This window comes from Crocuta crocuta, unplaced genomic scaffold (genome assembly GCF_008692635.1).
Source record: "Crocuta crocuta isolate KB4526 unplaced genomic scaffold, BGI_CrCroc_1.0 scaffold48, whole genome shotgun sequence".
NCBI classification, from domain to species: domain Eukaryota; kingdom Metazoa; phylum Chordata; class Mammalia; order Carnivora; family Hyaenidae; genus Crocuta; species Crocuta crocuta.
In genome coordinates, this window is record NW_027533089.1 from 12,700,823 (window position 1) to 12,716,090 (window position 15,268).

At 40.3% G+C, this 15,268-nt stretch overlaps 1 protein-coding gene across 4 annotated transcripts in view; it reads right to left on the minus strand.

The window, feature by feature from the left end:
• LRRC8B (leucine rich repeat containing 8 VRAC subunit B) overlaps positions 1-15,268 on the minus strand; it is a 56,341-nt gene that overhangs the window by 39,698 nt on the left and 1,375 nt on the right. For 3 of the 4 annotated variants that reach the window (XM_077746028.1, XM_077746027.1, XM_077746025.1), the window contains exons 2-3: positions 5,582-5,683; positions 2,181-4,345 (exon numbers count right to left, since the gene is read on the minus strand). In XM_077746028.1, coding sequence (XP_077602154.1) covers positions 2,181-4,319 — 2,139 coding nt within the window. In that variant the 5' untranslated portion in view covers positions 4,320-4,345; positions 5,582-5,683. Of the gene's footprint in view, positions 1-2,180; positions 4,577-5,581; positions 5,684-15,268 lie in introns of all 4 variants that reach the window. The other variant, XM_077746026.1, reaches the window with a different exon arrangement.

The window sequence follows — 15,268 nt, forward strand, 5'->3', positions numbered from 1 at the left end:
AGAGAGAGACAGAGGAAGGGTCAGAGAGACAGGGAGACACAGAAACTGAAGCAGGCTCCGGGCTCTGAGCTTGAACTCATGGACTGAGAGATTATGACCTGAGCTAAAATCAGACACTCAACCAACCGAGCCACCCAGGTGCCCCTCCTTATCAGATTTCTGAGACAACCCAGCCTAAGATATCATTCTACTTTGGCCATAAACTGCCTTCACCATAGGACTTTACATGTGTGCCAAGTATCCTCCCTTACTCAAGATAAAATGTGTCTGATACTCACACTTAGTTTCTCTTTCAGATACGGTCAAGAAGTCAATAAACTTGATGTCAAAAGTACCAATGGTCTTGAGGTTTTATTACATTAAACTAGGAAATAACATTAAACTGCTTATACATTTAAGTAATTCATGGCCAGCTGACAATTTAATTAGCTTCAACTTTCAAAAAGTCATGTAGTGATATAACCATACAATAACTTAGTGGAACCAGTGCCTTTCCAAATAATTATTTATACTTTTTAATTATTGATTTAACAATGGAAAAGTATAACCAAAATATTCACATTAATCTACTGCATAGTTAAACAACACTAATGATAAATCTCTAGACCTGTAGTTTTCAAAGTATGGTTACAACATCAGCAGCATCAGCTTCAACTGGGATTTTGTAGAACTGTGAACTCTTGGATCCTACACCAGACCCGCTGAATCAGAAACTCTGGGAGTGGGGTCCAGCAATCGGTGTCTTAACAAGCCCTTCAGGTAATTCTGATGAGCACTGCTAATCTAGATCAACCCTCAAGGAGTTTTACAGCCTCCTAATCCTTTAAGTCCTTAAGATTTCTCAGGGGTGCCTGGGTTGGCTCAGCTAATAGTGTTTGACTTTTGGTTTTGACTCTGGTCATGATCTCACAGTTAGTGAGTTCGAGCCTGCTTGGAATCCTCTCTCTCCCTCTCTCTCTGCCCCTCCCCTTCTAACTCACTCTCTCTCAAAATAAACAAACTTAAAAAAAAAGACATAAAAAAAAGACTTGAAGGTTTCTCATTTATCTTAGAATGGGCCTTTTACATATATGAGTCTAGTTTTAAACTTCTAAAAATCAGACTGAATTTTGCTCTCATTCCTCAGCTTTCTGGTGTTTTTCCAACAATCCATGGTTTTTAAAAATAATGTCTGGAGATTAATATGTTAATTAGCCAAGACCATGCTCATAGCTATATTTAGCATGAAATATGAATTACAAAAGGTCTAAGAGATAGTAGTACATTTTCTGGGTGGAGTAGAAGGAAATAGTTTCCATTTTCTACTACTGGAAGACCACTTTCATCTTTTGGGAGACCTGATTTCTGAAAGATTTTTTTTTCTTCTTCGCATGTAGACATTACCATCACTCTCTTGCCCTTTTGGCTAGCATGATTTTTCTTTCTTTTTCCTCCTCCTTCACATTTTAACCTAGGAAACTAGTCATTTATTTTGTTTTTTCTTGTTTCAGTGAAGTCAAGTTTTCCTTAACTTGGCTTTACTGTTGCAAATTATGGTTCAGTTTTAAAGTATGGATGCTGGAAAAAGCTTCTAAGAAGCCCTAGTGTTGCATTATAGAACCAGGCCTTTCATTTTGAATTGTCTTTCTAGACATGCATGTAGATTTCCAGTTTTTCTTACTGCATCACAAAAAAGATTTATGAATAATTCATGATCCCAGTATTTTTAACAAAAAGTTCTTCTCCTGTGACAGATTTGGAAAGCTTAAAACTTTTATGAAGCTTCCTAAATACTTAAGATCTTTCCAGAATGAAAAGCAAGCTCTGTTACAATTAGTTTAAAATACTTCAGCTGTGATGTTTACGTGAAAAATGGAGACAGAGAATAAAGAGAACATTCGTTGAGCATTACTATGTGCCAGAAACTGTGCCTGGTGCTTAAATAGATAAATATAAATATATATTTTTTTCTTCCATAAAATCTCCATGACAACTTGTCAGTTAGATTGCAAACTGATGCTCAGTGTTTTGGTAATTTGCCCACGGTTGCAAGTTTGCTCACTGATAAGCGGTAGGTAGTGAGGCCAGGGTCAGAGTACACTTAGTATGACTGCAAGTCTAATTTCTTTACCCATATTATACTCTACAACAACAGATGTTCAAAACACCAGCTAAATGAAGGCAAAAACAGATTTACTTACATTGTTGTTGGTCACAGCGAAGTACTGCAGATTACTCAGATACTGGATTTCTTCTGGAATGAAGGTCAGGTGGTTATAGCTTAGATCCAAATAATGTAGTTTGGTGCATAGGAAAAGCTGTAGGGGCAGATTCTCAATATTATTATGGTTCAAGGAGAGCTGCTCTAGGTTAGATAGTGCCCCGATCTGGGCAGGAATGTAAGCAATGTTATTGTGCCACAACTTTAAGCAGGAAAGGTTCTGGAGATGCTGGAAGCTAATGATCTCCTCCACAGTTTTAAGGTTATTTTCTTTTAGGTCTAACTCATGCAAATTGTTCAGGCTGAAAATGGAGTGTGGGATGCGTTCCAGGTCACAGCTGATCAGCTCTAGGCTTTTCAGATTGACCATCTTTTTCAAGTTGTTCAACACAACCAGCTTGCTTCCCTCGTTATCGAGGGATAACTTCTGCAGAGAAGGCAGGAGGTCTGTGATGACTTGCGGGATCCGGGAGAGGCTGCTCTTCAAGTAGAGGGTCCTCAGGTTCTTTAAGTCCTGAAAGCCCTCCAACTGCATGGTGCTCAACTGCTCAGGAAGAACACAGCCCGACAGATAAAGTTCCTTGAGATTCTTCAGGTGAAATACCCAGCGTGGGATCTTCCCCATTTCAGTAAATTTCAGGCGGAGGATTTTTAAATTCTCCTCGAGAAAGCCCAGTGCTGGATGGTCTACCACCAGGGACGAATGGTACACGTGAAGCTCCTTGAGGTTGACCAGCTGTGACACTGTGGAGGGCAGCTTGACCTCTGGGATAAGCTCCAGGCTGAGCACTTCGATTTCTGTCAGCTCAAAGACGTTGTCTGGAAGACCATTTAGCATAAAAAGGTGCAGTTCTACCTTGTCCTGGGAATTTTTCACCAGCTTACTTTTCAGTTTCTCAACCGTCCATTCGTTATTGAGGTTGATCTGTTTCAGTTTGTTCTCACTGACCTCTGACAGGAATATGGAGAAGCGTTTGGAATAAAGAGGATCATACTGATCGGCCAGATGGAGGATGAAGGCGAAGTCGTTCTTGACGTCCGGGATATCGCTATAGTTGCTTTTCTCTCTCAAGGCCTCAAAGGAGTATTGCTTCAGAGAACTCCTCAGCATCCACCACAAGCTGTAGGAGGAGGTGAGGCCATAAAGTATAACCAAAATGACATAAAATGAAGCCAGGACCTTAAATATCTCTGCCAAGGAGTAGACGCACTGGTAGCGCTTGTATCCCGTAAAAGCCTGCACGTCAACGGAACAGTCGATTTCCAGAGTGATGTAGGTTAGGAAATACGGAACGTAAGTTATGATGAGGACAAACAAAATGACTTTCACTATGATCTGCTTCAGATACACTCTATAAATGATGTCCTTCTGCTCCACGTGCAGGCGGAACCTTTTCACTTTTTCAAAGATGGCTTTGGCCTGTTCGCCCTCCTTCTTGTCCAGGACGCTAGAAGTCGGGCTCTCTATGCCAGCCGACTCCAAGCCAGGTTGTGGGTAGGGCAATGACTGCTTGCTGGAATCAACATCGGCTGAACACCCTGAGGACGAAAGCAGAACCTTGGACTTGGAGAGCGTCAGGGGCCTCACCGACTGCTCGGCCACCGTTTCGGACAGGGCGCGCGTGGTCCACGGGGAGTCGAAGCACTTGTGAAGGATGGCCACAAAATGCTCGAGCCGAGAACTGGTACTCGGGTAGTGAAGCCAAAAGTTGCTGCAGGCTGCAAAGATGAGTGTGTGCAAGAGCACCAGGTACGGGAAAAACTTGGCGAACCAGTGGAGCTGTTTCTCGTAACAGACAGCATCGATGTAGGAGTACTGCTGTCGATGGAGGTCATTCTGGATTCTGAGGGGGAGCGGGAGTGGTGTCCCAGGATCAGAGGACGTGTTGGCGCTGGCTTTCAGCAGGTCCCAAGGCACGGCACAGTGATTGTCAAATTCCACCTTACATGGAAGACAGCACAGAACCCTGCTCTGTGTCAGCTGCAGAGCTCCGGCCAGCACGGCCACCAGCAGCATGATCAGGGTAATGTAATACCAGAAGACGTCCCACCATGGTTTTAGGATGTGATAAGATGATTGGGCGTCTGCTAAACATTTCAGCTCTGTTAGCGTGATCATGACTTTCCCCTGTAGGAGTACAGAAACTGGGAGAGGAAAATAAAAGAAAAACCACTGAAGGGAGGATCCAAAATAAGCGTTTCATTCTAATGCTTGTAGGTCCCCAAGTAGGATTTAGCTCAGGGACAAAACCTGGGAGGCAGGGCTGATCAAAGGATATTAATGTCTTCTGGTTTCATTTGAAATCTTAGGCCATCCCAACTGTGCGCCGTAAAGTCCTTCAGATGAGGCACCATTTGGTGACAGCCAGACTGGATCTAGAAAGGTATTTGGGGCAGACTGTGAAGCAACTATCTAGTTTCCTCCTGAATCTTGACTCCATGCCAAGCTATTAAAAACAAAAGCCATATTTTATACCTTCCAAATGGTCTGAGTAAGCTCTTTTCCACATCCAACCACATGCCCAGAGCATCAGTTACAGCCTGAGAGTTGTGTTTCAACCACTATGGGGAACGTCTTTGGAGCAAGCACTGCTTTACATAACCATCCGTTAGGATTAGAGGGATCTACCAATTCTACCTTCAACACAAACTGGAAGTTAATGCATTATCTCCTCCCCTCCCCCCACCAAGCTCCTGCTTTGTAACTTAAGTTCATGTCCAAGTTAGAGTATTTAAAAGCTAATGAAGCAACAGTAGTGGCTTAAAAAGGTATAGGGAAGAAAAACTCAGAACCTGCTACTACGGAGGACTCTCACTCATGGTTAATGTTTTGATGGCAAAGTACTAATAGGATAAATGGTTAAGAGTATACTCTCTTACTAAATTATTTGCGCTTCAGAAAAACAAGGGGTAGATTTTCCATTTTCATTTAAAAAGTATTCAGGTAGTGCTCCTTACAGAAATGATGTACGTAATGTTCAACTTTACATAAATCAATTGTTTAAAAAAACTGCTAATTAGTAAAATCCAGATCACCTATAAAACAGCACAGAGTAAGATAAAAAAGGAAACAATTGGGTCTGATAACATATCTGGTATGAAAAAAGAAGAAAAAATTCACAGCAGCATGGTCTTTTAATGGAGAAAGAGAATGAAGCAAATCATCTCTAAGGACACTGCCAGCTCAAAGTTTATGGCTGTCTTTGCCGTCTCAAAGGTCCTGAGAGTTAAATGCATTTAAGACATGCAACGGAAATTGCGAAAGAATGTAAACACAAATAGCCCAACCATGATAAGGGTATTCAAACAGCGAATGTTCATTCAACAAAGAACTCAAGCCAATGTTGACCAAAATAATGTACTTTAAATATTTACACTTACTGGATGAAAAAAAATGAATCCAATAAGTTGACTGTACTTCAATCGGGAGGCCGACACCTTTTGAAATTTCTTAGACACACCATCTCTGTGTTTGTCTTCATTCTATGAGAAAGCACAAGTATCTTATAATAGCTGTGGTATTTCAAACAAAATTGGAAATACTGTCTTCAGAGACCCTCTGCCTTATAAGACACGATATGGCAAATAGGTTTTCATAGATCAGTTCGCTTTTCACACCAGAGGGCATTTTGGCAAAGGCATATATACAGGACCCCACTCATATATGAGATCATACTCAGCCACTGAACTCCTTTAGATTACAGAGAAGTTTCCACAGAAACTCAGATGTTAATGTATTTTAAAATGCCATATTTACAACACTTAGATGAACACTTAGCTTTTCCAAGCAGCCTACGTATGTTAATTTCTCTCATTCAGTCCTCATACACAGTTGGTCTTATTTGCATTTATCAGATGGCCTGTCAAACCATGTAGTTTCTGCATCCTAATTTAAAACTGCACATCTCTCCAAATAAGACTCAGTACTCTTCAAATTTAGCCTACTGATTTCATTAGAAATAGTCACAAGTTAATAACTTTTGAAGACACAGCTCAGAAATATGGCTGAAATTCTCTGAAGTTATGATATTATTAAACGTAGCTAACCTTTATATTAGCTCTTTTTTTAACCTTGTAAGTTAATAAAAGCCATTCTTAGCATCTACCTCAAACAATTACTTGCAATAATTTAAATTACATATATATTAATCAGTTTGAAATAAAAGGATATTCTAAAACAGAAAAAATTTAATTTGGTGCAAAAGTTATATTTTTTAGTGCCTACGGAACACCTCAGAAAAGTTGCTGGGAATGTTTATATATATTTGCCCTGAAGATACAATCCTTTTTGGGTTTATTAAGTACTTGAAACCCAGCTCAGTGTACCAATGCCAAATTGTATTTAAGAAAGTTTTAGTAATACTCTTGTGATCTTGTCATTTTCAAAGATCAAACAGTTGGGCATGTCTGAAATTTATTTTGGATTTACCAATCCATGTGCAAAGCCTACTTTATAACTGCTATCCGGTATCAAATTATTTTGCGGGCTAGAAAGCAGAGTTAGTGTGTATGACAATCTAGCTGTGACTAATTCATAATAAGACACAACCACCGGAGTATGAGTTTCTGATTCACAATTCATTTTTAAAAGGCTTACATACACACCTGCATTTATGTGTAGCAAGCATGATAAAGATATCTGAGGTGTGAAGCACTTTACAAGTTCTTCCATTGCATTGGGTCTATAATATATCTGGAAAGAATATATTACATAATTCCAGAATATTTCTCAGCCCTCCTGATACTTATTATACAATACAGTTTCCTTTAAATATTGCAAACACATTTTCTGCTTTTAATGCAGTGTTTCTATGAAAGAGAGTCACAAACCTCCAACTATAGTAATACTTTAAAACACATATTTTAAAATAATCAATATGAGAAACTACTATAACTAATCCATTAGGGAACCACAACTAGCTACAGGTTTACTATATTTATACTAACTGAAAATTATCTGTAAAGAACTTTTCCTGTTTGCCTTTTTAAGAACTATAAATTTTCCCTCTCATCACCTAATTCAGATTTCCATTGAGGGGGGTTCCTTGTCAATAAGAGAGCAAATAAAAATATACTGTTTAAAATCTAATATCTGTTTTTCTACTCCCAAAGCACTTTCATTTACATTAATTTGTTGCATATAATGAAACATTAGATAAATATTCTTCTTCTTCACATTTTCAAACATGGAAATACAGCAGGCCCAGGAGTTATCCTGTCCAAAGTGACAAGACTGGCAAGAAATAGTTCCAGTTAGAGCCTAGGTACTCAGACTTAATTTTCAAGCCTTGTCCACACTGGAGACAAGACCACATTGTCGTTAAATCCAATTAACTATGCCATTCAGTTATCTTAAAGGCTAAAGAAAAATCTAAATATTTATCTCCTTTCCCCAACTGCAATGGACTATTTTGTCCCTCTAAAATACATATGTTGAAACCCTAACCCCCAAAGTGATAGTATTAGGAGGTGAAGCCTTAGGTCATGAGGGGGAAGCCCTCATGAATGGGATTAGTACCTTTATAAAACAGACCCCAGAGGGCTTTCTTACCCCTTCCACCATCTGAGGACACAGCAAGAAGGTGGCATCTATAAACTAGGAACTAAGATCTCATTAGATCTGCCAGTGCCTAGGGGCACTAGGGTGGCTCATTTGCTTAAATGGCCAACTTTGGCTCAGGTCATGATCTCACGGTCTGTGGGTTCAAGCCCCACCACAGGCTCTGTGCTGACAGCTAGCTCAGGGCCTGGAGCCTGTTTCAGATTCTGTGTCTCCCTCTCTCTCTGACCCTCCCCTGCTCATACTGTCTCTCTCTCTTAGAAATAAATAAAACATAAAAAAAAAGAAAATAAAATAAACATTAAAAAAATAAAATTAAAAAGAAAAAAAAAAAAGAATCTGCCAGTGCCTTGATCTTGAACTTCCTGGCCTCCAGGAACTGAGAAAAAAATATGTCCGTTGTCTAGGTCACCCAATCTGTGGTGATTCGTTATAGCAGCCCAAATAGACTAAGACATCAACTTATCCCAACAATTGCATTGTAACTGGGTTTTATTTTAATCTTTTGAAAAACAAAAGATACAAATATAGTTTTCTACAATGTTCCCTATAACGTACTATATAATCTACTTTCTCAGCTAAACTTTTTCTACCAAACATTTGCAACTAAGATTTAATATATAAATAGCACCCAGATCTAACGATGTATGAAAAGTCCCAAGCATTCCTATATATTAAATGATGGTAACTTTCTCTAATTCAAGTGTTTAACTTGAATGCTAGAGCATAGCTATCCTTTGTCGGTACAAAATTTAATACTGTTTGTGTGTCTAGGAAATGTTTTCCAGACCATATTTTTGCAAACAATGAGGATTCAATCTAAATCAGATCTCTATTTCTAATATACAAATGCACTAAATCAGTTCAAAGAAATAATGTTAAGAGTAAAGGATTGTGTGGTCCTAATCCCATTCCTTTAGCTTTTAAACCTCATTAAGAAATCATAAAAGCTTTTCAAAGCACATGAATTCATTTGACAATCTCATCCCAAAGCCTCTAGGGTTGAAACAAAAACACTCAAGTTAGGCATCTTTACTTCCCACTAGTCCTTATTTTACTTTGAAAGCTTTTCCAAAATAACCAGTGAAAAAATAAACAAATGATGATCTGATGGTATTTAGAGTCATTCTATGCAGAGAACTGGACACTACTTCAAAGATCTTGGTCTCTGACCCCAGGCAGGATATAACCAAACAATTCAAAATGGGGTTTCTCTCTGCTCTCACTGCAAACTGATTTAGAAATCGCCTTATATCCCTTCAAAATGTTTAGTACTACTTCTCATCAAGATGTTTCTTGGGTCTAACGTATATCCAACTGAAGTTTAAATTCACCTCTTGGAGCTCTCTCTCTGGGAAATGATGTGTCGGTAACCCTGATTAATTTGTTCCATTTCTCCAGACTAAATAACCCCTTGAACCGTTCTTCAGAGATCTGGTGAGGATTGTTTAGCTTTCCTCAAGTACTTAAATGATCACTAGCAAGACACATGGTATGCCAGTTTACATCCCTTACCAGTTGCTTCAGATCTTGTCAGTGGAGTAATTTTCAAATAACAAACACCCTTCCCAAATTTAGTTGTAGTTTTGAGACTTCTTACAAGGAATTAAGATTTGCATAGGAAAGGATGTCTCCAACATTAATGTTCATAAAAATCACTGGAGAGCTCATGAAGTCACAGAGTGGAAGATTTCACCCTCAGAGTTTCTGATCCATTAGTCTGAAGTAGTCCTTTCTAACAAATTTCTAGTTAATGTTGATGCTGCCGGTAGAGTGACCATTTTTTGAGAACCTGAGACAGTGGTTTTCAGTTTTGGCTTCACAGTAGAACAACCTGGAGCACTTTAAAAAACCTCAAATCCAGGGGCACCTGGGTGGCTCAGCTGGTTGAGCATCCGACTCTTGATTTCAGCTCAGGTTTGATCTCAGGGTCGTGGGATCAAGCCCTGTGTGGAGGCCCATGCTGAGTGTGGAGCCTGCTTGAGCTTCTCTCTCTCCTCTCTCCCTCTCTCTCTCTCTCTCTCCCTCTCTCCCTCCCTCCCCCTGCCCTTCCCCCACTTGCATGTATTCTCTCTCTAAAAAAGAAAAAAACAAACCAAAAACCAAAACTCAAATCCAAGCCCTACTCCTATAATTGGTCTCAGCGAGACGAGTACTTTTTTTTTGTTCTCCAAATCTCCCCAGGAGGAGAAAGCGCACAAGACAGATGGACAATGAAACACCTGGGAAGAGCACTGCCCTTTTAGATCCTCCTGGAAGTTTCACTAGGTGTTTAGAGTGCTCAACCCTCTCTGCAGACTACCAGTAACAGCTACCAGGAACTCCACGAACCCTTCAGAGACCTGCGACCCCAGGTGTGCAAAGCAGTAGATCAGGGAGTCACTGAGCTATAGACATTGCAGGGTGGATTCGAGGAGGAATCAGAGACAACAAAACCGAGCCGAAAGGTATTTCAATTGTGTGGACTGGAGGCAATGAGGGAAAATTTTGCAATACACTGGAAAAGAAGGCAACCAATGAAACAGTCACTGTAAATGAAAATTCAACACCATTTAGCAACATCAAACAGAGGGGTCCATGGAGATGCAGGAGTCAAATGGATTCACATTTTGAGTCTATGGTATTACAGGATCTTCCACCATTTCTAGCATGTGGTGTACAACAAATATTTGTACAATAAATAATTGAGCATATCAGAAGGCAGAAAAAAATATATTTGGATGTTAGGCAGGCTACATCTAAAGTAATTGGGCATTTCCTGGGAGAGGCTAGAACGCAGTCACATGTAGACAGGAAGGATTTTGGCTCACTATTATGCATATTTTAAAGCTGAACAGCTTAAAAAAACAATAGCGTTTTATTTCTCATGATTCTGTGGGTGGTTCTTTCACTTCATGGTACTGGCTGGCACAAAAGTGGCTGGAAGGTCCAGAATGTCCTCATTCATCAGGCGGGTGGCTGGAGCTGCCTGCTGGCTGGCACTTCCAGTGAGACCTCTCGTGGCTGTTCAGTGTCCTCACACAGTATGGTGGTTGGGTGCCAAGATGGTGCATTCCAAGCACGAAAAATTGTAGTTCTTTTATGGCCTAGCTCTCAAAGCTACAGTGTCATGTCCACCCCATTCTATCAGCCAAAGGGGCCAGCCAGCCAGCCCAGATTCCAGGGAATGGGAAGCGTTACCTCTCAATGGGAGGAGTGGCAAGGGATGGGTGGCCCTGCTTAACCTACCCTGGTCTCTCTGCCCACCGACGATGTATAGCCCTTCTACATGCAAAGCACACTTTCCCTCTTCCAAGCTCCTAAACATTTCATCCAATTATGGCATCAAGGCTTGAAGTGCAGGATCTTGTCATCTACACTAAGTCAAGGAGGCTATGGGACAGCATTCTTAAGGCCCTCCGAAGCCCTGTTATCTAGTTGAGGAGCTCGAGGAAGCATGGCTTTACATCTTTTTGAAGTCATAACATAGGGTCTTACAGCTATGGCTTTCATTTGTACCTTGAGATTAAGTTTTATTGGCAGTATTGCTCTGGATCTGATCTTTCCACTTGAGGCCATTTCTTACTTTGAGCACCTTTTTTGCTGAGTAGAGAAGCAGGGAATGAGAAACAGTTTTTTGTTTTGTTTTGTTTTAATTTTTTAATGTTTTTTATTTATTTCTAGGAGAGAGAGAGAGAGACAGCGTGAGCAGGAGAGGGTCAGAGAGAGAAGGAGTCACAGACTCTGAAACAGGCTCCAGGCTCTGAGCTGGCAGTCAGCACAGAGCCCGACGCGGGGCTCCAACCCACGAACCGCGAGATCATGACCTAAGCGAAAGTCGGAAGCTTAACCGACTAAGCCACCCAGGCGCCCCGGGAATGAGAAACAGTTTTATTTGCAACCCTAGAAAATTTTGGACTGGAAACACATCCTCCAAAGTCTATTAAAAATCTTAACAGTTTCTTCATTAATTCATCTCTCTCTTGCCATACTTTGGTCACGAGTGGTTAAAAAAGTCATTTGATGCTTCCAACATTCTGCTGGATAATCGCCTAAGCTGGTTATACAAACCCATTAGGTTCATTTTTGATTTTCCATCTTCCGTGTTATTGGAGATATCGGTCTTGTCAATTTTTCTGTCAGTATGAAACAATGGTACTGTTTTATATCCTCTAATAGCAATGTCCTCATTGCCCCACCAGCCATCATTAATAGTTGTCTTACTTCCCTTCAGACCTTCACTGTCATCTGGTCTCAAAGCCAATGCCAGATGTTTTGTTACAGCAGCACTTCACTTCTGGGTACAAATTTTTGTTTTGGTTCTTTATTGCTAGGCAAAAAACAAAAAACAGAACAAAACAAAAAACCCCAAAAACAAAAAAAATCCCAAACGTAGTGGCTAAAACAACCGTTTCTCATTTCTCATGATTCTGTGGGATGATGAGGCAGTTCTTCTGTTTCACATGGTGTTGACTGGAATGTTGGGACGGCTAGAAGATCTAAAATGCCTCAGTCCCGGGACTGGCATTGGGGCTGTCTGCTGGTCTACAGCTCAGCTTGGACTAATGATCAGGGGCCTTGCTACTCCTCCATACGCCTGTCCAGGCTTCCCCATGGCAAGGCAGCAAAGTCCTAAGGAACTCTGCGTGCACACAAGAGCAGACGCTACACATTTCCTTAAATTCCAGCCTTGGACATAACTCCACACTGTCTCTGCCATGTTTGAGTGTTCTAAAAAGGTAATAGGGAGAGCCCAGATTTTTATTTATTTATTTATTTATTTTACAAATAGTTTATTGTCAAATTAGTTTCCACATAACACCCAGTGCTCATCCCCACGAGTGCCCTCCTTCATGCCCATCCCCCCCTCCCCCCCACATCCATCAGTCCTCAGTTTTTGTCAGCATTCAAGAGTCTCTCATGGTTTGCCTCTCTCCCTTTCCCCCACCATTTNAATGCCTTTGATTTCTTTTTGTTGTCTGATGAGCCCAGATTTTTAAAGGGAAGGTAACAGACTCCAACTGGAGTATTTACAGATATCTTTAATTCACCATAGGGACTCAAGAACATTTAAGTAGTAGATATGCCATAGAAATAAATTAATTATTTGAGAGAAAGAATTTAGTGAGTGAAGAACAGAACCTCTTTCCTAGAGAATAGATCACGTGACAAAGAACTCATATACCAAGAAGGGCAAAGGGGGAGAGAGAAGCAGGGTCAGTGAGATAAAAGAGAAGCGCGGTGTTTCTGGAGTACAGAAATTCAGGAAAGAGTCTGACATCATGGTCAATAACAGAGAAACCAAAGGAAAAAAAGTGCTGTGTAACTAGTACTCTGCAGCTTCTTACCGATAGCTGTACAGCATCAATCATAAACAATATTCTAAATATCAGGAAAATTAATCATCTGAAGCCCCAGAAGACGCTTACTGAATATGACAATTAACGCCACAGTAATAACTCTACAACTCCTTATTAAATCTGAGTTGTTCTGAACTTAAAAAACAAAACAAAACAAAACATTGTTTTATTTTTCCTCATTTCTTATGGCTACAGAACACATGATTTATTTAATGTAGATGCGGACTGCCTTTTTAGGAAAAGACATCTCAATTCTTCAATGAGTTTAGCAAGCTACCAAATTCTCTAGAATACATTTAAAATGAAAGAAGTTGCAGTCACATTATAATATCAACACTAGCACATAAGCCACCAGTGGTTACATAATTCTTAGAATATGTAAACAGAAGGCAACCTTAGACCTTTCTGTACCATCTTCATTGTGTATAAAAATGTTTTCTTGACTCCCTCTCCCACCACCCACAGTGCAATCAAGTGAATCTACATGGTTTTTTTTTGTTTGTTTGTTTGTTTTTTTTACTACATGCTCTTTTTTCTAATGTCTAGTTGATAGCAGAGAACACCATACTAATTGCTTCTCCTAATTCTTCCATAGGTGACCTACCTTTCACAAGAGCAGAATCACGTGGGCTATTTAATCCCAGAAAAAACCATGGAGATCAGAGTCCAACTCTTTCCAAGTAAGAAAGTTAAAGTTTAGAGGTGTTTAAGTTGCTTCTCTAGGGCATGGGATTATGGCCAAATTTCCTAATTTCAAAAGAGCTGGGAGGTTGCGAGCATCAATTCTGGCAACCTGTCCTAATTAATGATAGGCCTTCCTAACAAAATAAACAGGGCTTTGTAACATGAATTTGCAAATGTAGTCCAGAATATTTCTTTGTTATATATACGTTTTTAACTATAAATCAAAATGAGATTTTTTTTTAGCTTTGGGACAAACTGGTGTGCTCTAGAAATGCTAAAAATATGATTAAGCCACTAGTCTTAACCCTTTCTCTAAAGTTAACATATATATGCACTCAATTAGGGAGGCTAGGACTACAAAAGCATACCAAGAAAATAAGAGGCCTTGTTTCTGCTTTCATGAGATGTACAATCCTCTTGTGGAGAGAAGACATGCATAGTTGAAAGTCAGCACCACCACGACATGCTGTCACTAGTATCAAATGGGTGGGATGATGGCTAAACCTAGTAAGTACTACACTTGATTCTATATAAATAAAACACCCAAAGAGAATGGGTGAAACATCTTAACAGCAACATTTCTCAAAGAGAGGTCAGGATTTTAGTCTGTAGAATGCCTATTATGTGCCCAGGGGAGTTCTGGGTATTGAGGAAATATAGATGTGCAAGATACAAAGATCCCTGCTCTCAGACACCTTACCAAGGAAGAAGCGAAGAGAGACAACCAAATATACAAACATGATAAAACCAGAAATACCATGAAGAATATAAAACTCCTTTATTTGTTTTTTAAAGCATATTTTTAATGTTTATTTAGTTTCGAGAGAGAGAGACAGAATCAAGCAGAGAGACAGAGACAGAGAGATAGAGGATCTGAAGTGGGCTCTGTGCTGACAGCAGTGAACCCCAAGCCCAATGAAGGGCTCAAACTCATGAATCATGAGATCATGACCTTGGCTGAAGTTGGACGCTCAACTGACTGAGCCACCTAGATGCCCCTAGAGCTCCTTTAGATTGAGCAGTCAGGGGCACCTGGGTGGCTCAGTCACTTAAGTGCCGACTTCGTCTCAGGTCATGATCTCACAGTTTGTGAGTTTGAGCCCCATGTCAGGCTCTGTGCTGACAGCTCAGAACCTGGAGGCTGCTTTGGATTCTGTGTCTCCCTCTCTCTCTGCTCTTCCCTCACTCATGCTCTGTCTCTCTCTCTCTCGCTCAAAAATAATAAACATTAAAAAAATATTAGATTGCACAGTCAGGGAAGGCCTGAATGGAGCCAGCCATGCAATAATACTGGGGAAGATCATTCCAAGTAGAAGGAGGAAGAAGCTTATGAATGGGTGCAGATCAGAAAGGAGGCCACTGGGCTGGAATGTTAGGAACCTGGGGAAAGCAGAAGAGTGAGAGGGCCCGCAGCCAGTACACAGAGTTTGGATAATAAACAGCCCAGGAGTGATGGAAAAGCCCCTGAAGAACCTTTTTTAGAGA